The 27,833-nt window shown below is 39.9% G+C and overlaps 1 protein-coding gene and 1 non-coding gene across 4 annotated transcripts in view; both read right to left on the bottom strand.

The window, feature by feature from the left end:
* The window catches only part of ARHGEF28 (Rho guanine nucleotide exchange factor 28), a 278,789-nt gene that overhangs the window by 233,480 nt on the left and 17,476 nt on the right, over window positions 1-27,833 (bottom strand). For all 3 annotated transcript variants that reach the window (XM_019929841.2, XM_019929844.2, XM_073802206.1), the window contains exon 2: window positions 25,725-25,768. In XM_019929841.2, coding sequence (XP_019785400.2) covers window positions 25,725-25,768 — 44 coding nt within the window. The remainder of the gene's footprint in view (window positions 1-25,724; window positions 25,769-27,833) is intronic.
* On the bottom strand, window positions 17,654-17,726 carry TRNAR-UCU (transfer RNA arginine (anticodon UCU)). The gene has a single exon. It is a non-coding gene; the product is annotated as a tRNA-Arg (tRNA).

Here is a 27,833-nt window from a genome sequence, read left to right as displayed (position 1 = left end):
TTTTCATCTGCATTTTTTCATTTAAAAGTCTTTAAAAAAATAGTAATAATCCTCAGTTGGTTCACAGCCTGGCTTACTAACTCCAGGCTGGCTGGGTTTGCATTTGGAAAGGCTATCTGGATTTTCCCATAAGGCAACCTCCAAAGAGAAAGAAACTGAAGCAGTTCCCTTCTAACAGGTAAATGGTGGGGGTTTTTTGTTTCTTTTCTATTTTCTTGTTTTGTTTTGTTTTTAGGTATTTCCAGAAGGTTCACTGACCTATCCTGGGTCAGTGAGTGGACCCCTCCCCAATCAGGGCTTTTAAAACCCTGTGGCCAACACAGTAACACTCATCAGTCTACTGGGGAGAAGCAAAGATCTCCCAGAAATCGACCTTAGTCAAGGCAGGAAATGTCCTAACTGCCTTCTCCCATTCCTTCCTGTCTTAGTCCATTCAGGCTGCTATAACAAAACACTATAAACTGGGTGACTCATAAACAACAGGCATTTATTCCTCATAGTTCTGGAGGCTAGAGAGTCTAAGATCAAGTCACCAGCAGAATCGGTGTCTGGTGAGGGCCCACTTCCCCAATGATGTCCATCTTCTCACTGTAATCTCACATGGCAGAAGTGGCAAGAGAGCTCAGTGAGGTCTTTTTTTTTTTTTTTTTTTTGCGGTACACGGGCCTCTCACTGTTGTGGCCTCTCCCATTGCGCAGCACAGGCTCCGGACGCACAGGCTCAGCGGCCGTGGCTCACGGGCCCAGCCGTTCCGCGGCAATGTGGGATCTTCCCGGACCGGGGCACGAACCCTTGTCCCCTGCATCGGCAGGCAGACTCTCAACCACTGCGCCACCAAGGAAGCCCTGAGGTCTTTTTTTATAAGGGATTTTTATAAGGGATTTCATAATCCCATCTATGAGGGCTCGACATCCCAAAAGCCCCACGCACTAACGCCACCACACTGGGTATTAGGATTTCAACATATGAATTTTAAGGGACATGAACATTCAGACTATAGCACCTCCCCGTACTCCTGCCCACACAGACACCCATGTTAAGTCACTTATTTTTTTAAATTCTCTCTTAAGCCAAGATGACCATGGAAAATCAATGTGCAGTTTACATATACAGGTAATATTCACAATACACACACACACACACACACACACACACACACACACAGACTTTTGGCAAAGAATGAGTATAATTTTAAGACTTTCCAATTATTGAAGTGTGAAAGGAAAAGAGGCAAGGTCCATAACCTGACCTCCACCAGTGCCTTGAAGGTAAGCAGGTGAGCACAACAGACATTTATTTAATTAATCACCATTCTGAGTCACCTGCCCTCCCCATCCTCCCTGGGGCTTGAGAACCATCCTAAGTGCCATCCCTCAGGGAGTCCTGTTCCCACAGGAAACCCCCAAGAGGAACCAGAGTCTCTATTCTTTCGTACCTCCTAAGGGCTTACCTTCTAGGAGTCAAAGAATCAGTGAAGTAAGGATCAGAAAACCCCAAACCCCCCCCCCAAAAACTCTGGATTTGGATTTGCAGGCATTATAGAAATTAATTATTCTCTTAGACACCATTCAGGCAATTTGACCTAAAGTCGCCAATTTAACCATAAAACATGTAGTTGCATAAAGTGGTTGAGCTTTCCCTGCTATGACAAATGACTTTAAAATAGAGACCATCTCCTCTCTAAACTCCCACTCTCAATTCTGGCTTTTTAATTGGATTCACATAACTTTTTAGATAAATCTATTCTATTTGAACTCTCAACTTTTCCTACCCAAAAGTATTTAGATAGATTATTCTTTGCTATCTGAACTCACCACATAAACTCTTATTATCTCAACTCAGTATCCAAATATATTAAGATCGTGAAAAATACCTATAATTTCAGAGTGATGTGTAAATTAACTTTAATCTCACCCTGAGGTAGAATGAAAACTGGTCGCAATTTGAAAGCTCTGAAGGACCCTAATCAGTAATCCCTACTACAGGGATAGCTGCATAAACATTTCAAATCTCTTTATCAAAATCTATACCAGACCACTTTACATCCATGAGGATGGCTAGTATCAAAAACAGAAACGTGTTGGCAAAGGACATGGAGAAATTAGATTCCTCGTGCAGTTCACTACTGATAGGAATGTAGGAGGTACAGCCAATGTGGAGGTACAGTTTGGTGGTTCCTCAAAAAATTAAACATAGAATTACCATGTGACCCAGCAATTCAACTTCTAGATATATACACAAAAGAACTGAAATCAGAGACTTAGAAACTAGTACATCAAAGCTTATAGCAGCATTATTCACAACAGCAAAAGGTGGAAACCACCCAAATGTCCAGCAAATGAATGGATAAACAAAGTGTAGTGTATATATACAATGGAATATTCCTCAGCCTTAAAAAAGAACACAATTCTGACACATGCAATATGGACAGGCTTTGAAAACATTATGCTAAGTCAGTCAGAAACAAAAGGACAAACATGGCATGATTCCACATGTGAGGTACCTACAGTAGTCAAATTCAGAGACAGAAAGCAGAATGGTGGTTGCCAGGGGCTGGGGAATGGAGGAATAGGGAGTTATTGTTTCATGGGTAGAGAGTTTCAGTTTGGGAAGATAAAAAAGTTCTGGAGATGGATGGTGGTAATGGTTGTATGATATAAATGTACTTAATGCCACTGAACTGTACACTTAAAAGTGGATACAGTGTTCAAATGAGTTATGCATATTTTACCAGAATAAAGGGAAAAAGTCTGTACCAGGGACTATAAAAAGCTATCACTAAACACCTATTGGAACAGCTAAAATAAAAAATAGTGGCAATGCTAAATGTGGACAAGTATGCAAAGAAGTTGGATCTCTCATACACTGTAGGCGTGAATGTCGTAAGGTACAGCCACTCCAGAAAATAGCTTAGCAGTTCCTTTAAAAACTAAACATACACCAACCAAACAACCCAGCAATTGCATTCCTGGACATTCATCCCAGAGAAATGAAAATTACATCCACACAACTGTTCACAGCAGCTTGATTTATAATAACCAATATGAAGCAATCGAAATGTCCTACAATAGATGAATGGTTAAACTGTGGTACGCCCATACCATGGAATGCTACTCGTTAACGAAAAAGAATAAATATTCATACAACAGGTTGGATGCACCTTAAGGATATTATGCTGAGTGAGCCAACCTCAAAAGATCACATGCTGTATGATTTCATTTGCATAACATTCCCAAGATGACAAAACTATAGAGATGGAAAACAGACTAGTGGTTGCCAGGGGTTAGCAACGGTGGAGGGAGGAGGGTGGTGGGTATATTAATGTACCATAAGTTTATCTACTCATCTGTGTTAGCTGAAGATACTTTTATTTTCCACCATCAAAAAAAATGCTTCACAAATTCTGTATTCTTTATCAAGGGCCCCATGCAATTTAATGGCTAGTTGTCCCTCCCAGTGACCTCAGTTTCCGCTGAATGCACAATGGCAGCTACCCACAGAAATTCCACCAACAAACTGTCACATATTAACTGATACCCACCACAATTTAGCTGATATTCTTCCCTGCTTTGCCTACAGGGGGAAGCTTACTATCGAATTCAGTCAGTGGTTTTGACAAATATCATCTATTTTCATGTTTAATCTTCTCCCACTCATGTATAAATACCTTTTTAAAATTCCAGAACACACAAAGATGTATAGGGTGCTCACACTTCACACAAATCTAGTTTATAAAAATCTGAATTCAAACATACAATCTAGTGTGATTATCAAGAGTATTTACCATTGAATTTTATTCAATAGGGCACTCACCTGCTAAAACATTATTGTATTTAGGTGTAACTTTTCCAAAACACCTTTATTAAAGAAGAATACAGTGAAGGTATAAAGAACCATAAAGTCACAATTCTAAATAAAAGCAGACAACTGATTATGAAAGCCAGTCTTGGACTTCACACACATAGTCATTCAAGTCATGTTTGTACTACTAATCCTTTACATTCCAATGCATGCAAAGTGTTTTCAGTTTCTTACCAAGATATGCACTATGGGGGCTTCCCTGGTGGCGCAGTGGTCGAGAGTCCACCTGCCGATGCAGGGGACACGGGTTCGTGCCCTGGTCCGGGAAGATCCCACATGCCGTGGAGCGGCTGGGCCCGTGAGCCGTGGCCGCTGAGCCTGCGCGTCCGGAGCCTGTGCTCCACAACGGGAGGGGCCACGACAGTGAGAGGCCCACGTACCGCAAAAGATATGCACTACCCCATTTACACAACATTTTATTATGAGTTTAAATGGCAAGATGTGGGATTTCTATTTGACCTACGAATTTATGGGTGGCGAAGTACATTTAAATCGATCAATGCTTTAATGATGCAACTTTCTTAACTGATGTGCTGAAAGTCTCTGCTGAAAATGATACTTCAGTAACCATTTCGGTTTTTTCTGTGGATTTTTCGGTCTCTGTTCTCAAGGGAATACAAGAAGCTATGTTTCTTCTTTCTAGAAAGTCACTTTTAATAACTACAGCCATACTCTAAACAATAAATGATTATGTCAGATGCTTAAATGCATTTGGTTTTAGTGACCTAGATTTTCAAATTCCCTCCCATGCTCACCACTTCCCACATCCCAGATCTACCAGGGAGACCAGCCCTCGTCTACATGCTGCTCCAGAGCCTGGTCACTTCAAATTCCAAGTTGGCACAAAAGTGTTTGGAAATTCATAGAAGATAAAGTCTTTAACGTGATCTATACCAGCAACTGTTTCTAAAGTGCTTCATGAGATTTCCCCCTAAACTTCCCTCTCTAGTGGATCCCCTTTCCCTATTACTGATCTTCACAAAAGGAGGAAGGTTTAAACCAGACAAGCCCCTGGGGAAACATGGAACCTTGATAGCCATGTACTGCTCGATGGGTTCCCACATAGGTGCTACTTGTTCCAGGAGTATAACTATCCCTGTTATTCCGAAAATGTCCTCCTGTCCCCTCCCTGGCTTGGGCTGCTGATTCTGCCCTCAATAGTTTCACTATCTGTCAGAAAAGACTGAATGATGTTCTCCTCTATATTTAGAAGAAAAGAGTGCAAAATTAAGTATGAGAACATGGAAAACACATGGATCATCATATAATGCGGTAAAGCAGGGTACAGTCAGAAGACCGGGGTTTCAATGCCTGCTTTGCCCCCGTTTGAGGTGTGATCCCCAGAACCTCCCTTCCCAGGCTCACCTCCCCCCTCCCCTCCAATCAGATGGCTCTTACCAGTGCATGCACCCTCTCAGTCAGCACCCTCTCTTTTCCTGCCTGTCCCCGGACTCTTATCCTTCTCAACCCAGGATGCTTCTCTGAGAAGCGTTCCTTGAGGCCTTCAGGGGGTTTCAGGAGCATCCTCAACTTGTCTTTATCTAACCATTCATCACAGGATCACTAAGCGTTTTCTGTGAGTTTACTCTGACCTCTCCAATGGTGAACTGAGGGCAGGGCAGCCTGTTTTCTCCATGTTTGTACACTGTGCGCCCAGAGGTAGACTTACCATAAAGCTGGTGAAGCGTAGGCTTCGGGCCCTTGGCTCATGAGGCCTCTTCCAAGGCCCTGGGAGGGCCCGAGGCACCATCACACTGTTGGTTTTGTCTAGTCTATAATAGTAGGTAATTTTTAAAATGGGATAGAGTTTGATCTGTACAAGCCTGGGGTGGTCACCATGACAGAGGAAAACAAAAACATGGACTCCTGGGAAATCTGCTTGGGATCAGGTGTTTACCCAAAGTGTGTTGGGTGAAATTTTATAGGAAAAAATAATGTAGTAAAAGTATTCCATATTTTATGCTGGAGGTTGGGGTAGGGGGGACACTTTAACCACCATCCGTGAAGTGTGCCCTCTCTTTTCATTCGTCTTCCCCCAGACACACGGCCCTTCCTGCTGGGTGACACTGGAGTGGCTTGAGGGCATTTTCAGGATCGGACTAAGAGGAATATTGGGAATATTTTTTTAATTTATGGGATTTGTCAGCTTTTACAAATTTTGTAATTTCTCATCATACTCACTTTCAATCTAATTTTATATTTTTAGTTTTATATTCCTTCTCTGAAAGAGGAAAATTGCAGAAGTTTCAGACCCCACAAAACCTTGATCTGTCCCTGCTTGTACCTCATATAGTACTTGGCCCATAAAATTTGTCATGGGAATCAGTGCATGCAGGAATGTGCTCAGGGCAAGTCACTTAACATCTCTGAGTTCACCTCCTCTGCTAAATAGTCACGTGTGGTGCTAATGAAATAGCTCACATGTAAAAACATTTTGTAGGGCACTACAAGGCGCTCTCAACAATAAGGTAGTAGTGCCATGATTTTTTTCCCCCCAAAGACATGGAGCATAATAACTCTGAGTATTGGGTGATACTAATAAAGATGCCAAAGAAGGTTGGAGTGGGGGTGGAGTTCACGTGACACGGTTCATAGATCATCTTTCCTGAGTTAGGGAACTCTTCAGGTATCTTCTGTTAGAGAAGGCAAGCTTTTCACTCCCTACTTTATCAGAACTACCTTACTGTGAAATTCTAATTCTCAGCTGGGAATTGTCTACCTCACAAAGACTTCCTTAATTTACAACATAATTTTGATACAGTCCATATAGTACCTTCCAAATTTAGCTACAATTCAAACTCTGGAACATCTTCCCCCCAAACCTCCCAATTTCCTGACCATCGTGATGATAGCTCCTCCTCTTGCTTGACCTTCCTTCTGACTGTCTGTGCACCTGGAGAACAAAAAACTAACAAGACTTTCCCCATCCCAAAATAGGGATGGTCACAGACCTAGTGGGAAAATGTACATAACAATACATTTGCTTATTTCTATAAGCAAACAAAACTAAAGCACGCTCCAGGATGAACACAGAACATTGTTTATTGAAGGGAACTAAATTAGAACCAGGTATTCATTCAACAAATATTTACTGTACATGGCACTGAACTGGTATTGGAAAGTCATTGGACAGAACATTTAAAACCTCTGCTGTCCTGGTGTTTACAAGCCAAAGAGAAGATACATTAAACAAAACAATAAACAAAACCCCCTCAAAATGTAAAATGTGGAGTGTCTACAGGACTTTGAGGGTGTGACATCTGAGCTGAAACCTGCACAATAAGAATTATAAAAAGGGGGAGGGAGCAAGAGTGTGCCAGGAAGAGGGAATAGTATGTACAAATGTCCTGGGGTAGGAAGACGTATGACATTCATGAGGAACTAAGAGGAAAGTATGGCTGGAGCTCGTGGTACAAGGAGCCTGTACAATCTCACAGATGTGACCAAGCACCATCTTTAATTATCAACCATTTTGTCAACTGGACCCACTCACCCAGTGACCACAGCCATTGTCTAGAATGCTCCTATAAAGGATCCGAGAACAAGCTTGTCTGCCCCCTCAGTGATTCTCTAGAAATTCAATCAGTAAACATTTACTGAAAGTCCACAGTGCACTAGAGACAGCACTCAGTATTTCGATATAAACAAAGGGTAACAGTCTGTGTTCATGGGATAGTTTGGTATATCTGAGAATGTCCTGGACTGAGAGTCAGAAAATCTGGGATTCAAATCCAAGTTCCAAAAGAATTCAGCCGGGTGGCCATACCTCACTCAGTTCAGTAAGAAACCCAGACATTGGCCCAGATAAATACATGTTAATGAAGGAACACCACCCTGCTTCCCTGAACCTCAATTTTCTTATCTGTAAATGGAGATAATTCCTATCCCACAGGGTTTTGTAAAATTAAATAAGAACTCATTAAAGAATACAGTGTTTAGCACACAACAGGTTTATTAGAAATGTTTGGTTTTTAAGCTATTTCATTGGAGCCAAGGGCCTACTTTGCCCCAAATGATTTGCCCTACTTAAGTGTGAATCTAGTATTATTTAATGGCAATTTAAATTTTCTAATTCATCTTTTTAAGCAGAGAGCTGTAATTCTCTCCGAATTAACCTCACCTTTGGAAAGCCCAGCGATTCATGCCACAGGCTATACCCAAGGCACCATGGGGTAGCAATACACCCTGATTGTTGCCAACATACCCAGGAGATAAGAAACAGCTTCCAGAGGGCAGAAAGTAGAAACAAGAAGAACTACAATTCTGCAGGCTGTGGAAGGAAAACCACATTCACAGAAAGACAGACAAAATGAAAAGGCAGAGGACTTTGTACCAGATGAAGGAACAAGATAAAACCCCAGAAAAACAACTAAATGAAGTGGAGATAGGAAACCTTCCAGAAAAAGAATTCAGAATAATGATAGTGAAGATGATCCAGGACCTCGTAAAAAGAATGGAGGCAAAGATCGAGAAGATGCAAGAAATGTTTAACAAAGACCTAGAAGAATTAAAGAACAAACAAACAGAGATTAACAATACAATAACTGAAATGAAAAATACACTAGAAGGAATCAATAGAAGAACAACTGAGGCAGAAGAATGGATAAGTGACCTGGAAGACAGAAAGGAGGAATTCACTGCTGCGGAACAGCATAAAGAAAAAAGGAATGAAAAGAAATGAAGACAGCCTAAGAGAGCTCTGGGACAACATTAAATGCAACAACATTCGCATTACAGGGGTCCCAGAAGGAGAAGACAGAGAGAATGGACCCGAGAAAATACTTTAAGAGACTATAGTTGAAAACTTCCCTAACATGGGAAAGGAAATAGCCACCCAAGTCCAGGAAGTGCACAGAGTCCCAGGCAGGATAAACCCAAGGAGAAACACGCCAGAACACATAGTAATCAAATTGACAAAAATTAAAGACAAATTATTGAAAGCAAAAAAGGAAAAACAACAAATAACATACAAGGGAACTCCCATAAGGTTAACAGCTGATTTCTCAGCAGAAACTCTACAGGCCAGAAGGGAGTGGCAGGATATATTTAAGGTGATGAAAGGGAAGAACCTACAACCAAGATTACTCTACCCGGCAAGGATCTCATTGAGATTCGATGGACAAATCAAAAGCTTTAAAGACAAGCAAAAGCTAAGAGAATTCAGCACCACCAAACCAGCTCTACAACAAAAGCAAATGGAACTTCTCTAAGTGGGAAACACAAGAGAAGAAAAGGACCTACAACAACAGACCCATAACAATTAAGAAAATGGTAATAGGAACATACATATCGATAATTACCTTAAACGTGAGTGGATTAAATGCTCCAACCAAAAGACACAGGCTGGCTGAATGGATACAAAAACAAGACCCATATATATGCTGTCTACAAGAGAACCCCTTCAGACCTAGGGACACACACAGACTGAAAGTGAGGGGATGGAAAAAGATATTCCATGCAAATGGAAATCAAAAGAAAGCTGGAGTAGCAATACTCATATCAGATAAAATAGACTTTAAAATAAAGAGTGTTACAAGAGACAAGGAAGGATACTACATAATGATCAAGGGATCAATGCAAGAAGAAGATATAACAATTATAAATATATATGCATCCAACATAGGAGTACCTCAATACATAAGGCAACTGCTAACAGCTATAAAAGAGGAAATCAACAGTAACACAATAATACTAGAGGACTTTAACACCTCACTTACACTGACGGACAGATCATCCAGACAGAAAATTAATAAGGAAACACAAGCTTTAAATGACACAATAGACCGGATAGATTTAATTGATATTTATAGGACATTCCATCCAAAAACAGCAGATTACACTTTCTTCTCAAGTGCACACAGAACATTCTCCAGGAGAGTTCACATCTTGGGTCACAAATCAAGCCTCGGTAAATTTAAGAAAATTGAAATCATATCAAGCATCTTTTCCAACCACAACGCTATGAGATTAGAAATGAATTACAGGGAAAGCAACGTAAGAAACACAAACACATGGAGGCTAAACAATATGTTACTAAATAACCAAGAGATCACTGAAGAAATCCATGAGGAAATCAAAAAATACCTAGAGACAAATTACACCGAAAACACTATCCAAAATCTATGGGATGCAGCAAAAGCAGTTCTAAGAGGGAAGTTTATAGCAATACAAGCTTACCTCAAGAAACAGGAAACATCTCAAATAAACAATCTAACCTTACACCTAAAGGAATGAGAGAAAGAAGAACAAACAAAACCCAAAGTTAGTAGAAGGAAAGAAATCATAAAGATCAGAGCATAAATAAATGAAACAGAAACAAAGTAAACAATAGCAAAGATCAATAAAACTAAAAGCTGGTTCTTTGACAAGATAAACAAAATTGATAAACCTTTAGCCAGACTCATCAAGAAAAAGAGGGAGAGGACTCAAATCAATAAAATTAGAAATGAAAAAGGAGAAGTTACAACAGACACCACAGAAATACAAAGCACCCTAAGAGACTACTACAAGCAACTCTATGCCAATAAAATGGACAACCTGGAAGAAATGGACAAATTCTTAGAAAGGTATAACCTTCCAAGACTGAACCAGGAAGAAATAGAAAATATGAACAGACCAATCACAAGTAATGAAATTGAAACTGTGATTAAAAATATTCCAACAAACAAAAGTCCAGGACCAGATGGCTTCACAGGCGAATTCTATCAAACATTTAGAGAAGAGCTAACACCCATCCTTCTCAAACTCTTCCAAAAAACTGCAGAGGAAGGAACACTCCCAAACTCATTCTATGAAGCCACCATCACCTGATACCAAAACCAGACAAAGATACTACAAAAAAGAAAATTACAGACCAATATCACTCGTGAATATAGATGCAAAAATCCTCAACAAAACACTAGCAAACAGAATCCAACAACACATTAAAAGGATCATCCACCATGATCAAGTGGGATTTATCCCAGGGATGCAAGGATTCTTTAATATACACAAATCAATCAATGTGATATGCCATATTAACAAATTGAAGAATAAAAACCATATGATCATCTCAATGATGCAGAAAAAGCTTTTAACAAAATTCAACACCCATTTATGATAAAAACTCTCCAAAAAGTGGGCATAGAGGGAACCTACCTCAACATAACAAAGGCCATATACGACAAAACCGCAGCAAACATCATTCTCAATGGTGAAAAGCTGAAAGCATTTCCTCTAAGATCTGGAAGAAGACAAGGTTGTCCACTCTTACCACTATTATTCAACATAGTTTTGGAAGTCCTAGCCATGGCAATCAAAGAAGAAAAAGAAATAAAAGGAATACAAATTGGAAAAGAAGAAGTAAAACTGTCACTGTTTGCAGATGACATGATACTATACATACAGAATCCTAAAGATGTGACCAGAAAACTACTAGAGCTAATCAATGAATTTGGTAAAGTTGCAGGATACAAAATTAATGCACAGAAATCTCTTGCATTCTTATATACTAACAACGAAAGATCAGAAAGAGAAATTAAGGAAACAATCCCATTCACCATTGCAACAAAAAGAATAAAATACCTAGGAATAAACCTACCTAAGGAGGTAAAAGACCTGCATTCAGAAAATTATAAGACACTGATGAAAGAAATCAAAGATGACACAAACAGATGAAGAGATATACCATGTTCTTGGACTGGAAGAATCAATATTATGAAAATGACTATACTACCCAAAGCAATCTACAAATTCAGTGCAATCCCTATCAAACTACCAGTGGCATTTTTTACAGAACTAGAACAAAAAAATCTTAAAATTTGTATGGAGACACAAAAGACCCCGAGTAGCCAATGCAGTCTTGAGGGAAAAAAACAGAGCTGGAGGAATCAGACTCCCTGACATCAGACTATATTACAAAGCTACCGTAATCAAGACAATATGATACTGGCACGAAAACAGAAATACAGATCAATGGAACAAGATAGAAAGCCCAGAGATAAACCCATGCACCTACGGTCAACTAATCTGTGACAAAGGAGGCAAGGATATACAATGGAGAAAAGACAGTCTCTTCAATAACTGGTGCTGGGAAAACTGGACAGCTACACGTAAAAGAATGAAATTAGAACACTCCCGAACACGATACACAAAAATAAACTCAAAATGGATTACAGACCTAAATGTAAGACCGGATACCATAAAACTGTTAGAGGAAAACATAGGAAGCACACTCTTTGACATAAAGCACAGCAAGATCTTTTTTGATCCACCCTCTAGAGTAACGGAAATAAAAATAAACAAATGGGACCTAGTGAAACTTAAAAGCTTTTGCAAAGCAAAGGAAACTGCAAACAAGATGAAAAGACAACCCTCAGAATGGGAGAAAATATTTGCAAACGAATCAACGGACAAAGGATTAATCTCCAAAATATATAAACAGCTCATGTAGCTCAATATTAAAAAAACAAACAACCCAATCCAAAAATGGGCAGAAGACCTAAATAGACATTTCTCCAAAGAAGACATACAGATGGCCAAGAAGCATAGAAAAGCTGCTCAACATCACTAATTATTAGAGAAATGCAAGTCAAAACTACAAATAGGTATCACCTCACACCAGTTAGAATGGGCGTCATCAGAAAATCTACAAACAACAAATGCTGGAGAGGGTGTGGAGAAAAGGGAACCCTCCTGCACTGTTGGTGGGAATGTAAATTGATACAGCCACTATGGAGAACAGTATGGAGTTTCCTTAAAAAAACTAAAAATAGAATTACCATATGACCCAGCAATCCCACTACTGCACATATACCCGGAGAAACCATAATTCAAAAAGACACATGCACCCCAATGTTCACTGCAGCACTATTTACAATAGCCAGGTCATGGAAGCAACTAAATGCCCATCAACAGACAAATGGATATAGAAGATGTGGTACATATATACAATGGAATATTACTCGGCCATAAAAAGGAACGAAATTGGGTCATTTGTAGAGACATGGATGGATCTAGAGACTGTCCCACAGAGCAAAATAAGTCAGAAAGAGAAAAACAAATATCATATATTAACACGTATATGTGGAACCTAGAAAAATGGTACAGATGAACCTGTTTGCAGGGCAGAAATAGAGACACAGATGTAGAGAACAAACATATGGACACCAAGGGGGGAAAGCAGTCGGGGGGTGGGGGGGTGGAGGTGGTGGGATGAATTGGGAGATTGGGATTGACATGTATACACTAATATGTATAAAACAGATAACTAATAAGAACCTGCTGTATAAAAAATAAATAAAATAAAATTCAAAAACAAAAAGATGAGAAAAGAAAACAAAAGCAACAGCTTCCAAAACAGTAGCTTAACCCATAAAGTGAAACCAAGCCTTAGAATATTGCCAAAAAGATACCTAATGTACAGCTTTCTAGTGTTGTAACCTCCAAACAACACTGTATCCCATCCCTACCTGAGGCTATTCCTGGTTATGGAACTGGAGCAGCTTGGGCAAAGTTCTGCAAATAAGAGAATGAAGAAAGTCCACCAAGATTGAGAGGGGACTTGTCTCATTAGAACAGAAAGAGGATATGGCTACAAAGCAAGAGACAAATGCAAGATGATAACCCATATCTGAGGGGGAGAGGAAAGTGTTCAAAGTTGTGAAACAGGCATCTCTGAAGAGGCTAAAGGCAGCGATCCAAAGATGAATTAGAATCACAGCAGAGGAGAGAAAAGAGACAGTCGGGACCATCAACACGTCTTGATGACTGATCAAGTGCAGAAGACAGTTACAGAGGAATAAGGAAAACTCCGATTTAAAGCCACGGTGCCTGGGAGAATGGGGGTATGGTAACAGAAATCAGGAAGTTAGAAAGGGGGTTGGTTTAGAGGAGAACTTGAAAAAGTTTTTTTAAATATAACAGTCTGGATTTGAAGCCAAGGCTGGATAATTGAGTGGAAAGAGCAAACGGGCCAGCTGGAAACAGAAGATGCAGCAGGCGCAGAGGTCAGGAGGAGGGCCCGCGTGTGGGAGGCTTCGTGGAGGAGCTGTGGTTGAAAAAACAAGGAGAGATAAGCTGCCTAGAAAGAGAGGAGAAAGGAGTGGGCCCGGGGAACGCCCACGTAAGCAGATGAGAAGAAAGTGCAATAGACAAAGAAAGAGCACAACTTGAAAGAGGACCAGCGGAGTTTGAGGACACTGAGAATACATTTTTCAAGTATAAATGAGATCAGGCAACGTCCCCACCGAGACTCCCACACCGACTTCTCATTTCATCACCTTGGCCACAAAGCTCTCCGTGAATGACCTCACCCACCTCTCTGACCTGTCTCCTCTCCTTCACTCAGGAGGCACCGGCCACACTGGCCTTTTGCTGTCCCTCAGATACATGAGGTTCATTCCTACCTCGGGGACTTTGTGCTTTCTGATCCTTCTACTAGAAGGCTCTCAGGGCATTCTGGTTCCTAAACTATGAAATCTCTCTCACACACACCATTCTCTACCATATCATACTGCTGTAGTGTCCTAACGCACACTACTAGCTGAAACTCTTATGTCTTTATTTACCTACTCCTTGTCTGTCTCTCCAACTCTGAAGTGGACTCCGGCAGAGTGAGGTCCTAGGATCTTTTCTGTTTCCCTCTCCACGACATCCTTAGTGACTCGACGAGTGCACTGCACTACATGGGGACTTAAGAAAAAACCTTAGATTAAGCAAGAGCCAGATTAGTGCCCTTCATAAGTGAGTCTAGTTTCAGAAAAACAAACAAGGTTAAAGCCAAACTACGTCAAGTTATGGAGAGGAAAAAGAGGCAGGAGTTTGAGACAACAGTATTCAAACCAAACAGCACACGCCCTCAGGGGTGAGGGGAAGGAATTGTTGATAATGTAGAATCTCTACATATCACACCTTCTAGAAGAACTGCCTTTCCAGAATGTGAAAATAAAACATTTTTACTGCTTCACACCTTATTTCTTCTACTGAGGGTTCTCCCAAAGAAAAATCTGACCCACACCCATCATGCCTAAAATTCTTGCTTAAGATGGTAATACATCTTTTAAAAAAATCAAGTAGAACAAAAATGTTAATTCCTGCAAGTTCTATGTTAAAAAATACAAGACGGCACATTACCCAAAATTGTGAGGGCTGCCACTGAAATATGGGAAGTGAGACAATCAGACTTTAAGAACACTTGGTACTTAGGTACCCACAGCCCCCAGCCCACACCAGCAAAGACATTCCTTCAGATATGCTGAGTGCTGGGGCTAATTCTTCCTGCAGTTTCCTGCAGTTGTACATTTTACCTTCAGGCCTTTTCACAGAAGTCTGTCATCTCACGGTGACAGCAGAAGAGGGCATCATAACGTGCCATTGTGCTGAGAGGAAACAGTAGTGTCTCTTTAAGAATCTGGACAGGGACGAAGCTAAGGGAGGATTTATGTAACGTCTCTAAGTCAAAGGTTTTGCTAGAGTCTAAGAAGTGGTTTTTCCCCTCCCTGCCTGCCAGAACCATCAAGCAATCTCTTGTAGCAGCTAAGGAGCTCAAGATTTCACAAGAACTGACATCTCGTGGCTGCTGGCCAGGCAGGGTAGCTACCACGGTTCTCCTGCTCTGTGGCTAGAATAACATGCTGCTTTGGAATTGGTTTGCCCCCTCCTTAAGGAAAACAGGAGAAAAAGCAAAAAGGTAAAAGCAGGACCAGGCAGAGAAAGACCAGCCAGGAAAAGGTCAAGCTAAGTTGGTAGAAAGTAAGAACCACCAACGAGAGCTGACTTCAGCCAGCCCAGTTCAGACAATGATGGAGGATGCCACCCAACAGGTAGAAATTAGTTGAGATGCTCATGCTGCCATGTTTAAGTCAAAACACAGGTAACGTTAGTGTAATTTCCTGAAAACAAATTTGCACAAAGTAAACGTGTGATCCAGAAGTTCATCTCAGGCAAAAGCCCCTCCTGATTCCATTGTCAAAGCCAGAATTAGCCGTATTGACATGTGCTAAAAGATACCCTCGCCTGTGCCCTGACACCCGAACTAGTGAAATTTATATTAAGTTGAGCTTGAGAGCTTGATGGTACAATGACCATCAGTTACCAGGCCCAGCTTTTTGTGAGCAAATGAGCTTTAGAGGGTCAGGGTTGCCTAGAGTTAGTTACAAGCAGCATCCTCCAGCAGGACAAAAGAGTGTAAGAAAAGGGAGATATTTTAATTGAAGGTCCAAGAAGTAGCACCATTCTTCACGTTGTAAATCTCAAAGGAAGACTGCAGGGTGGCAAAGGACGAAATGGGTACCTGGCCAATGGGGAAATGAAGTGGCAGAAGCAATGCAATGGAGAAGGGCATTTTGATTAGCCGGTGAAGGTGGGAAAACCCCACGCTTATCGTGGATCTGCCACTAACAAACTTTCTGAGCAAAAAAAATGTCATGGCTTCCAATACATCATTTACAAATCCTGAGTGTCAAACCAGCTGAGTTAACTAGTCAGATAAGAGACTCTCCTGCTCGGAGCCTGAATTTCCTCATCTGCAAAGTGCGGGTGGCCAGGCGAAGGTCTCTAAGGTGCCTTCACATACTAAGATTCCAAGTTGATGGTTAAGACAGGCTGATCACAGGCGGCCCATGAGGGGACACAGAGCCACAAGCAGAGAAGGGGCAGCATCTGGAGGACAGGATTTCCTTCAACAGGAACCAGAAGCCAGAAGGAATCTGCGGGAAGGAGGCGTCCGCCAGGTGAGTGCAGAACAAAGCAACCAAGTCACTTGCAGCCTCAATAGGAAACTGCCTCCCTGGGTCCTGTCCTAGGGTCCCCCCTCCAGAAGGCTGGGGCCTAGGAGAGTGTACCAAGCCCCAGAAATAGAAATGATTGAATGCAGGAGGTTTAGCTCAACTTTGTGAAGTGATCAGCAAACATCAGATTACCCCTTCAATTACGTACAATAAGCCCAACAGCAACCAATATACTTGGGACCAAACTCAGCAGGATACTGTGACTCAGAATAAAAGAATAACAAACACAAAATGCTAAGGGAAAAGGGAAGCCATTTAGATCCAGCTGGCAACAAGCTACTGAAGCTAAAACTCCATCGTCCAAACCGTTATACAATCTGCAGCCTCAGGAGAAAGAAATGATTACTCTTCTCAGTCAACTGCTACGATTAACACATCTAAAGGGTGGAAGAGAGCAAGAGCCCACACGCAAAGTTCCACAGACACACCCTTTGCAGATGTTGTAGAAGTCTCCATGGGTTAGATGCTGATATTAGCCAGAATCCAAGAAACAGCAGAAATGAAGCACCATCGCAAAAAAAAAAAAAGATTAAAACAAGGGAATTTTTTGAACTTTTATAAAATTTAACACAAAATTTAACATGCTACCTTTGCACAGTAAAAGTGAGTTTATAACTCCCAATTCATAATTATCACAGTTGTTAGGGCTAAAGAACCAGATATTAAATATATCTGAAAGTTGCTGAATAAAATGTGAACTCTTATACTTCATTTGCAAAGAAATCATTCAAACTGGAAGTATGTACATTCTGCATCCAGCAATTCCACTCCTGGGAATCTATCCCATAAAGATGAAAGTATTGATAAATAAGGACATATGGACAAGGATGTCTAGTGAACACCCATCCACAGAGAAGTGTCTTGATCCACACCCATTTATTAAAAAGAATGAATTAGAGCTACACCTGACAACTTGCAGGAATTTCCACAAAGTAATGCTGAGTTGGAAAAGATACAGAAGTTTATATAATATGATCCATATATATATTTTTTCTGGCTGCACCACGCAGCTTGCAGGATCTTAGTTCCCTGACCAGGGATTGAACCCATGGCCCCTGCATTAGAAGTGCAGAGTCCTAACCACTGGACCACCAGGGAATTCTCTGATCCAGGTTTTTAAAATGGTTTTATTAAAGCCTGTATCTATATATATGTATGTGTAGGGTTGTATGAGCACAGAAAAATGTAGAAATATATACACTAAGTCAATGATTCTCAAACATTAGCACACATCAGAATCACCTGAAGGTTTTGTTAAAACACAGATATCTGGGCCCCACGCCCAGAGTGTCTGATTCAGTAGGTCTAGGGTGAGGTCTGAGAATTTCTATTTCCAACATGTTTCCCAAGGATGCTAATGCTGCTTGAGAGTGACTGCAATAGGTTTCAGCAAGAGTTACCTGTGGGACAGGAGTAGAGATATAAGATGAGGGGAGAGAATAATGAGGATCTATGCAAGATAACATAAACAGCTTTTCTCTATGATTCCTTTTATGGATCGTGGTGGGGGCGGAGGGGTGTGGATGTGTGTATAGATGTGCAAAAACAAATTCCTGAAAGGACTGTCATCAAAACACTAATGAAAATTCTCCCAAAGGTGGAATTTAAAGTGATCTTTCTCCTTGGTAATTTCTTATTTTTTTTTTTATAATGAGCAAGTGTGATTTAAATAATCATTTAAAATAAAGCAATTTTACTGAGGAAAAAAGAATCTTTGGAAACAACAATTTCACAAGGAAAAGCTCTTCTGTTTTGTTCACAGCACTGAACTGATATTTTTGGAAAGATGAATGCTAAGTACACTTTATATAAAAATTAAAATATAATTAATGTGGAAAAGGAAGTTCTTGGATGAAGTACATAAGCACAACATGTGTTTTATAACCTTCCTTAATCCACAAAAACTTAGAGAAAACTCAATTTAAAAAGTAATCAAAAATAACCTCCAATGGAATATAATCTGTAAAAGGAACAACAACAAAAACACTGAATCACTATGCTGCACACCTGAAACTAACACAATATTGTAAATCAACTATACTTCAATTTTTTAAAAAATTCAGCAAAAACATACAATTTGGCTTACAATCACTTTCTCTTTCAAAATTCAATCAGCTACTCAGTAAGCAAAATCTCTTTTCAAGCTGTACTTGCATCATTTCCTCTCTTTATATACAGACTAGAAAATAAAATAAGACTAAAAAAAAACCTAAAATAAAAAAATAACTTTATGACTTCAAATATAGGATTTAAGTTCCCAAGTGGTGTCCATTAAAGAGTGTTAAGCTAGAATACAAGTATCTTAGATCAGTTATAATAACTCTAATTTACATTTTTCCAGGCTTTCACATTTCTCATTAGCTGCTTCACTACAACTCTTTGCTAGCTTAAAACATCTCCTCCTAAAACCATGTTACCATTCTATCTAAAAATTAAGCCTAGACTTCAAACGATGGCATGCCTCTGCTACCTTTTCTGCTGGGAACAAAGAGCCTGGCCTTCCAGAGCTGCTTCCTTTAGTGCCCCTTAAAGTACAGATGCAGGAAGCTGCTCAGAGGCTGAAAACTGGACTTGTAATGCTTATATCCCTAAGGTTTGCAAATCAGTATTATAAACTGTTCACTACCAGTCTTGCCAACTCCTGCTTCTTCTCTAATCTTATTATAGTACAGTGTTTCTCTTTTCCTGCAATAGCAACTCAGTGGACCTCCATGGCTCATTTTAAAAATTAGCATACGTCTGTGGCTGAGTTCGGGAATATTCCTGCATTCCCAATGCTAAGATTGCCTCCTTCCTAAAGATAAGCAAACAGAAATGTTTGCCCACCCACCCCAAAAAAAGGAGAAAAAAGTTTGCCCCAAAACAGTCAAAAAAATTTAAAGCACACAGAATCAGAGACTGCCTCCCTCCCTCTGAAACAGATTCCTGGGAGATAGAGGGAAAAAAAATTAAGTTCCTGCTTTGTGCTCACAGTAAAACTATGGGGGCATAAGAAGAAACATGCCAAGATTTGAAAATACTACACAAAAACTAAAAACAAAGTAAAGCTCTAAAACTGTTCTGGCAAGCAGGAAATAAACAACAGTACAGAAAACTTACGTAGAAAAGAAAACATGCTACCGGAATTCAGACTAAAAAAAAAAAAAAAATGGCTAGAACAGTCTAATCCTAGAATATCAGCTATTCTAGAAGAGGCAAACAATACTGAAAGACAAAAGGATAAAACCTTAAAAAAGAAGTTGGAAGTTTTCATGGATCCAAACAAAAGGTATGAGGGGGAGAAACAAAGACTTACATCGATAGATTTTTTTTAACATCTTTATTGGAGTATAATTGCTTTACAATGGTGTGTTAGTTTCTGTTTTATAACAAAGTGAATCAGCTATACATATACATATATCCCCGTATCTCCTCCCTCTTGCGCTCCCACCCTCCCTATCTCACTCCTCTAGGTGGACACAAAGCACGGAGCTGATATCCCTGTGCTATGCAGCTGCTTCCCACTAGCTATCTATTTTACATTTGGTAGTGTATATATATCCATGCCACTCTCTCACTTCATCCCAGCTTACCCTTCCCACTCCCCGTGTCCTCAAGTCCATTCTCTACATCTGTGTCTTTATTCCTGTCCTGCCCCTAGGTTCTTCAGAACCTTTTTTTTTTTTTAGATTCCATATATATGTGTTAGCATACAGTATTTGTTTTTCTCTTTCTGACTTACTTCACTCTGTATGACAGACTCTAGGTCCATCCACCTCACTACAAATAACTCAATTTCGTTTCTTTTTATGACTGAGTAATATTCCATTGTATACATATGCCACATCTTCTTTATCCATTCATCTGTCAATGGACACATCCATAGATTTTTCTAAAGGTATAAAGAATCTATCATCTGTAGGAAGGATTCTCTATAGTGACCCAAAAGTAAAGACAGAAAAACATTTTAACTAAAAAATGTTATAAGAGATTAATCAAAACAGGTTATAATCAAAGGAACAAAAATATCACTTACAGGATCCACTTGAATGAAATATCCTTTGTGAAGGATAGGTAGAAGGTGGGGGATAATTACTATCAATTTTTTTCTCCATGATTATTGCCCCACTATGTGATTTAATTCTTCTTGAGATAAACCTTGTAATTTATATTTTTAAAGCCTGTCTTGGGACTTTCCTGGTTGCACAATGGTTAAGAATCCGCCTGCCAGTGCAGGGGACATGGGTTCGAGCCCTGGTCCAGGAAGATCCCACATGCCGCGGAGCAACTAAGCTCGTGTGCCACAACTACTGAGCCTGCACTCTAGAGCCCGTGAGCCACAACTACTGAGTCTGCAGGCCACAACTACTGAAGCCCACGTGCCTAGAGTCCGTGCTCCACAACAAAGGAAGCCACCACAATGAGAAGCCCTCACACCACTACAAAGAGTAGCCCCCACTCACCGCAACTAGAGAAAGCCAGTGTGCAGCACCAAAGACTCAATGCAGCCAAAAATAAATTAATTTTTTTAAAAAACCTGCCTCAAAAGATTTTGCCAGTGCATAAGCATACAATTATGCTTAGTATTATTTTATAATTAAGATATCATCTCAATATGTTATGGAATCTTCATAATTTCTAGTTTTGTTTGGGTTCTCTCTTAATCACACTTACCAGAGTTATCTTGTTTTTCCAAAAGAACTAGTCATGACAGCTAGATAGAATTGCTAAAAGTACATGAAAGCATCAAAATTAAGAGATCCAATGTATCAGTCAAATGAGAAAACACATCATGTAAATAAATGCCAAGAGAACCTTCAATAAAATTCTACACAGATATAGATAAAACTCTGGAAGAAAATACACCAAAAATGTCAACAGTGATCATTACGAATAACAGGATTAAAGATGGTTTTGATTTTTGCATATATATTTTAGATAAGTATATATGAAATACAATAAATATGAATAAAATGTTAAGAGTTTATAAACCAGATTGCAGTTAACTAGGAGAAACTAGAAGTGAATATTTATGAAACCTGTGAAGACAGAAGGTCACAGAGGGGGTCTGCCACAAGATACAGAAACAAGTCAGAGTCTAGTTTGTGTCTGCTTTGTTTATGTGTTACTTATTTGATGAAATTTAAGACTTGTTTTCATTATAATACTTCCCCACTGACCTCTTCCTACATGAGATCAAATGGTCACGTTGGCTTAGGTCAATTCATAAAAATATTGACATGAAACATCAAGTGACGGGGCTTTCCCTGGTGGTGCAGTGGTTGAGAGTCCGCCTGCCGATGCAGGGGACACGAGTTCGTGCCCCGGTCCGGGAAGATCCCACATGCCGCGGAGTGTCTGGGCCTGTGAGCCATGGCCGCTGGGCCTGCGCGTCCGGAGCCTATGCTCCGCAATGGGAGAGGCCACAACAGTGAGAGGCCCACGTACCACAAAAAAAAAAAAAAAAAAAAAAATCAAGCAAAAAAAGCAGATTACATGCATATATGTATATATAATGAGTCAATTATGTTAAATATATAATGTATTTCATCTGAGATACCAGTTATGATATGTATTTTATATTCCACTAAGAGACAAAACTGCAAAGTATGACATAATGTGAGATTTTATACTTATTAAAAGAGCTCATCTAAATTTATTTATAGAGACTTTACCACATTTGTCATGTTGCTCTTTCCACGTCTTTCTATACATACAGTAACTTTGCCTTTTTAATGCCAAATCATGGTGAAATCATTTTGAAAGCAATTAATTCATATAGTTCCAGCAAGGCACACAAGTAATCTGAAATGACAACAACATGAACCATTGTGACCAAGGTCACACATGCATAGGTAATGACAGCTCCATCATGACATCTGCCAGGATACACAGTGAAGTAAGAGCATCTCAATTTCAGAGATGTAAAATGAGAAAACTGTACCTTAAAATTGATGAAATAATGTTTTAAATTATCTACAGAGGATAAGATTATGAGCGACTTATTTTTCTTAACACTTTCTGTATTTTTCATTTTATTCTAATTAGTATATATTATTTGATAATTAGAGAAAAAAATTTTGCTCTCCTTTGGTCTATTTAAGTCTCTTCTCTCGGTAAGCAATGTGTATTAACTCTTCCCTAGTCTGGTCATAATCTGGTAGGTCTGAGTTAAAATAGCTGTACCAGGATGTTGATCAACTACAAGGTTTTGAAAGCTGGAGGCATAACCCTCCCAGACTTCAGACAATACTACGAAGCTACAGTAATCAAAACAGTGTGGGGGCTTCCCTGGTAGTGCAGTGGTTGAAAGTCCGCCTGCCGATGCAGGGGACACGGGTTTGTACCCCGGTCCGGGAAGATCCCACATGCCGCAGAGCGGCTGGGCCCGTGAGCCATGGCCGCTGAGCCTGCGCGTCCGGAGCCTGTGCTCCTCAGTGGGAGAGGCCACAACAGTGAGAGGCCCGTGTACCGCAAAAAAAAAAAAAAAATGGCTTAAGGACTTAAATATAAGACATGACACCGTAAAACTCCTAGAAGACAATATAAGCAAAACATTCTCTGACATAAATCATACCAGTGTTTTCTTAGGTCAGTCTCAAGGCAACAGAAATAAAACCAAAAATAAACAAATGAGATCTAATCAAACTTATAAGCTTTTGCACAGCAAAGAAAACCATAAATAAAATGAAAAGACAACCTATGGACTGGGAGAAAATATTTGCAAATGATGTGACTGACAAGGCCTTAATTTCCAAAATATCCCAACAGCTCATACAACTCAATAACAAAAAAACACACAACCCAATCAAAAAATGGGCAGAAGACGTAAATAGATATTTCTCCAAAGATGACATACAGATGGCCAGCAGGCACATGAAAAGATGCTCAACATCACTAATGATTAGAGACACGCAAATCAAAACTACAATGAGGTATCACCTCACACTGGTCAGAATGGCCATCATCAAAAAGTCTATAAACAAAAAACGCTGAAGAGGGTGTGGAGAAAAGGGAACCCTCCTACACTGTTGGTGAGGATGTAAACTGGTGCAGTCACTAGGGAAAACAGTATGGAGGTTCCTTAAAAAAATAAAAATAGAGTTGCCATATGATCCAGGAATCCCCCTCCTGGGCATACATCTGGAGAAAATTATAATTTGAAAAGATACATGCACCGCAATATAACATTGTGGTGCATGTATTTACAATAGCCAAGCACTATTTACAATAGCCAAGACATAGAAGCAACCTAAATGTCCACTGACAGATGAATGGATAAAGAAGATGTCATATATATATATATATATATATATATACACACACACACACACACAATGGAATACTACTCAGCCATAAAAAAGAATGAAATAATACCATTTGAAGCAACATGAATGGACCTAGAGATTATCATACCAAGTGAAGTAAGTCAGAAACAGAAAGACAAATACCACATGATATCACTTATATATGGAATGACACAAATGAACTTATTTACGAAACAGGAACCTACTGACAGAAAACAAACTTATGGTTATGAAAGGGGAAATGGGGTGGGGGAGGGATAAATTAGGAGTTTGGGATTAGCAGATACAAACTACTATATATAAAATAGATAAACAACAAGGTCCTACTGTATAGCTCAGGGAACTATATTCAATATCCTGTAATAAACCATAGTAGAAAAGACTATGGAAAAGAAAAAAATATATGTATACATATGTATAACTGAATCACTTTGCTGTACACCAGAAACCAACCCAACATTATAAATCAACTATAATTAAAAAAAAAAAAGAAAAACTACCAGGTTTTGTATCCTCATTAGACTTGTAGATCTGTTTGGTTTGATGTAGGAGAGCAGAGTGGAATGAATAAAGCTAAGGAGGAGAAAGGTACCAAAAAAAAAAGACTTGGGAGTACTCTAAATTTAGCCTCAGACCAGTCTTTTTTTTTTTAATCGTTAATTATGGCTGGGCCAAGTCTAACTATCTACAATACATTTTATAACCTGCAAATCACAATCCAGAGAGAATACTCCAGACCCCTGAGTAACCCAGAAGGCAACTTTTTAATTATTCTGAAATCCATTTATTTTATCATTTTGTCTTTCTCCAGAGAACAGAGTGGGGTATGTGTTAAGGCGGAGGGAGGTGACAGCAAGGGAAGAGGTGGAAGGGAGAAGGGAGAGAGGGAGGGCCACCTGGGTAGTGAAGTATGTTAAGGGGAAATGAATGAATATATTTTAATAGATTTAAGATTCTGACTAAATTTGTTCCAAGTCCTTGATATTTTGTTCTATTCGGGATACATCTGAATTGAGGTCATATCCTTATTCTAGATCTAGTACTCTTGGTGTATTTCTTGAGTTGATGATTCAAAGGCCACCTGAAACCCCAATTCCCATACACACATCCATGCCCACCTGCCACCAAACATAGGTTCCAAGGAAAGAGGTTTTGCCTAAAATAAGGAAGGAAGAGAAAATCATCTGCCATTTTCTATGTGGGGAGACAATCGGCTCACTTCTGTTACACCCAGTAACTGTTCTCAAGACTGGAATCCTCTCTCAGCCCAGCAGGCATATCTGACTAGGAATCTCATGGGGCAGCTCTGTCACCCAATCCCCCACCTACTCTATGTATGTCCCAGCACTTTTCCCTTTGAATTCCTACTTCAGGATTTTACCTGACACAACTGTCACTGAACCTTCTCCCCGAAAGAGATACACACAGAAAACATTCTTGGCTATTATCAGAATATCATAAAATAATGTGTTCAAAAATCATTCACATAGATGAACTCAGTATTTCTGAGTCCAAAAGTTATACAGTTAAGCACTGGTGGTTACAGTGGTGAGCAGAGCTGCCTTCCAGAAGTTATACAGTTAAAAGTTACTCAGGAAAATATAACTAAAACCCAGATTTTGGAACCAGGAGCCAACCAGTTTTAAAAGGCTCCATGCAAAGGCTTGAACTAGACAGTAATGTTGTGTGTTGTTTTTTTAAAAGCCCCAACTCAATAGCCAACAGAACATTTCTTCCCACTTCAGTCACAAGGGGTTTCAAGTTCAAGAAAGGGCCACTTAGACCTGCAGCGCAATGTTTAGGCACTTACATAAAGAGGTACTTCACTGCAGTTCAGCTCCATGGCTTCCGCATCTGCAATGAAAATAATAGAAGTGAAAGTTATTGTAGGAGCCCCGTGTAACCAACCAGCAGAGCTGCGCCCTGCCCTTTAGTTAACATCGTAGAGGGAGGAATAATCCACTAGATAGGACAACCGCAGAGACAAAATTAAGAACAAAGGAATAAGATGCTCTCCATATAAAATATCCTCCTCCCTTTCTTCTTTCACATGAAGATCCACACATAAGGAAAACCTATCACCCCAAACATTATCCCACAGACTGCTCCCCAATAGAAATTATATTTCAGGAAGCCAAGAAAGGCCAACATAAGCATGTTGCAAGTTTTGCCTTAGTTAATCACTTAGATATAGGTTACTCTGCGGTCAAAATTCACTCTTGGCTGGACAAGGCAGGAGCCTGCGGAGACAAGATAGTTCTAAGACCTCTTGGTGAGGGCCAGAGAGTTCAGTCTGGAGGGATGCAGCCCACTGTCACGCTAACCAACCTCTCCACTAGATGCACACATCCCATCTGTACCCGGAAACCAGTTAGCAACTTAGGCAAAAGGAGCATCCTTTAAGGAAGGTTCATTGAACACCTTCAATGGCCAGTAAGATGACTGGTATGGTCCAGCCCTCAAAGAGCTGACAGCTGAATGACAGAGACCTAAAGATTGGAAGAAAGTGAAGAGTGGGCTGCATGAGAACTCTGAGTAGGGCAGACAAGGAGACTCACGGCCCCCCATCACCTTTCCCCTCTCCACCCACCCACCTGCGTCCTCTGGGACAGGGTTCTGCTCACCAGGCCAAGCCTGGCTCTGGTCCCCAGGCCACAGGCAGCTGCAGTACTTTGGGGATGTCTCCTAAGAAGGCAGACAGACACATAGCAACCTGAATTGTGACTCTGAGTACAGTAACCCCCAGAGGTCACACTTGACCTGGAGGAGAAATATAAAGAATTCTATTTTAATTTACTTTTTAAAAAATCATTTCGCTCAAGTTTTACTAATAGTTCATATACATGCGGACACTGGCACGCTCCTAGGTCACAAGTTACATTCCATGAGTCATCCTGAGAGAAGACCGAAGGTCACACGAGGCCAAGGGGTTGACAGCAGAGCCCTCCTCGGCCCACAGTTTCAACACTTTGTGCCCTGTGGCAGTTCACGTAGACCCACGTAAATGGGCTTATGGGTCATCATCATCAATCTGTAATGAAACTAAGCTCACAAGCTGGATGAATGGCTTAAGGAGTCCAAGAAAGAAAGTTCAAATTAAAGATAATACCAACCACGAGAATGACAAAACTGAGACTCCCAATCCCGGTATGAATTGTTCATCAGCTACACTGTGAAATAAAAATTATGACCAATCCAAGAGCACTGAGCAGAGCCCCTCAAGATTCAAAATGATCGAGAAGGCATTTAAAATATGCATGTATATCCACCAGCACATGTACCATGACCCTCACACTAAATGTGTCTCAAGACAGTAGCCATTTTTTTCAACTATGTTCACAGTCACGCCATACACAATTGCAATCCTTTACAAAATTTTGGTAAACTTCATAATAAAATTCGAAGACCCTTTTAAGATTTCTACCTAATAGCAAAAGAAATGAATGTATTCTACAGCAAATGCAGTGCTAAGAAAAAAGGCTGAAATCCACAAAGTAAAAAAAACCAAAAAAACTAAAATGCTTTCCTTTATGAGCAAAACTTTCAAAACTTAGTATTTTAAGAAGCATATTAGGACATATTAAGCTGTGTGGGAGGCTTGCCATACACTTAGAAGAAAGTACAGATGGTATTAGATTTTTGTCTGATAAAATACACTAAAAAAAAACCACTTTTGGTGAGAACATGAAGACATTTTGAAGAGTGAATTACTTCTTTAATAAGTAATGATCTACAGGAAAACTGTTCGAGTACAACCACTGATAGGGTAGTTTCTCAGATAAGAAGTTTAAAAAGCACATACGCAAAATTCATTCACTGTGTCATTCATGGGTGAGATACCGCAAAGAAGAACTTGAAGCCAAAAGCACACAGTTCCACAGGATGTCAGTGTGGTTAACTTTATAGAAATAAGACCTTC

The sequence above is a fragment of the Tursiops truncatus genome, chromosome 3, assembly GCF_011762595.2.
Source record: "Tursiops truncatus isolate mTurTru1 chromosome 3, mTurTru1.mat.Y, whole genome shotgun sequence".
Classification (NCBI taxonomy): Eukaryota; Metazoa; Chordata; class Mammalia; order Artiodactyla; family Delphinidae; genus Tursiops; species Tursiops truncatus.
This window is presented reverse-complemented; position numbering and strand designations above follow the sequence as displayed.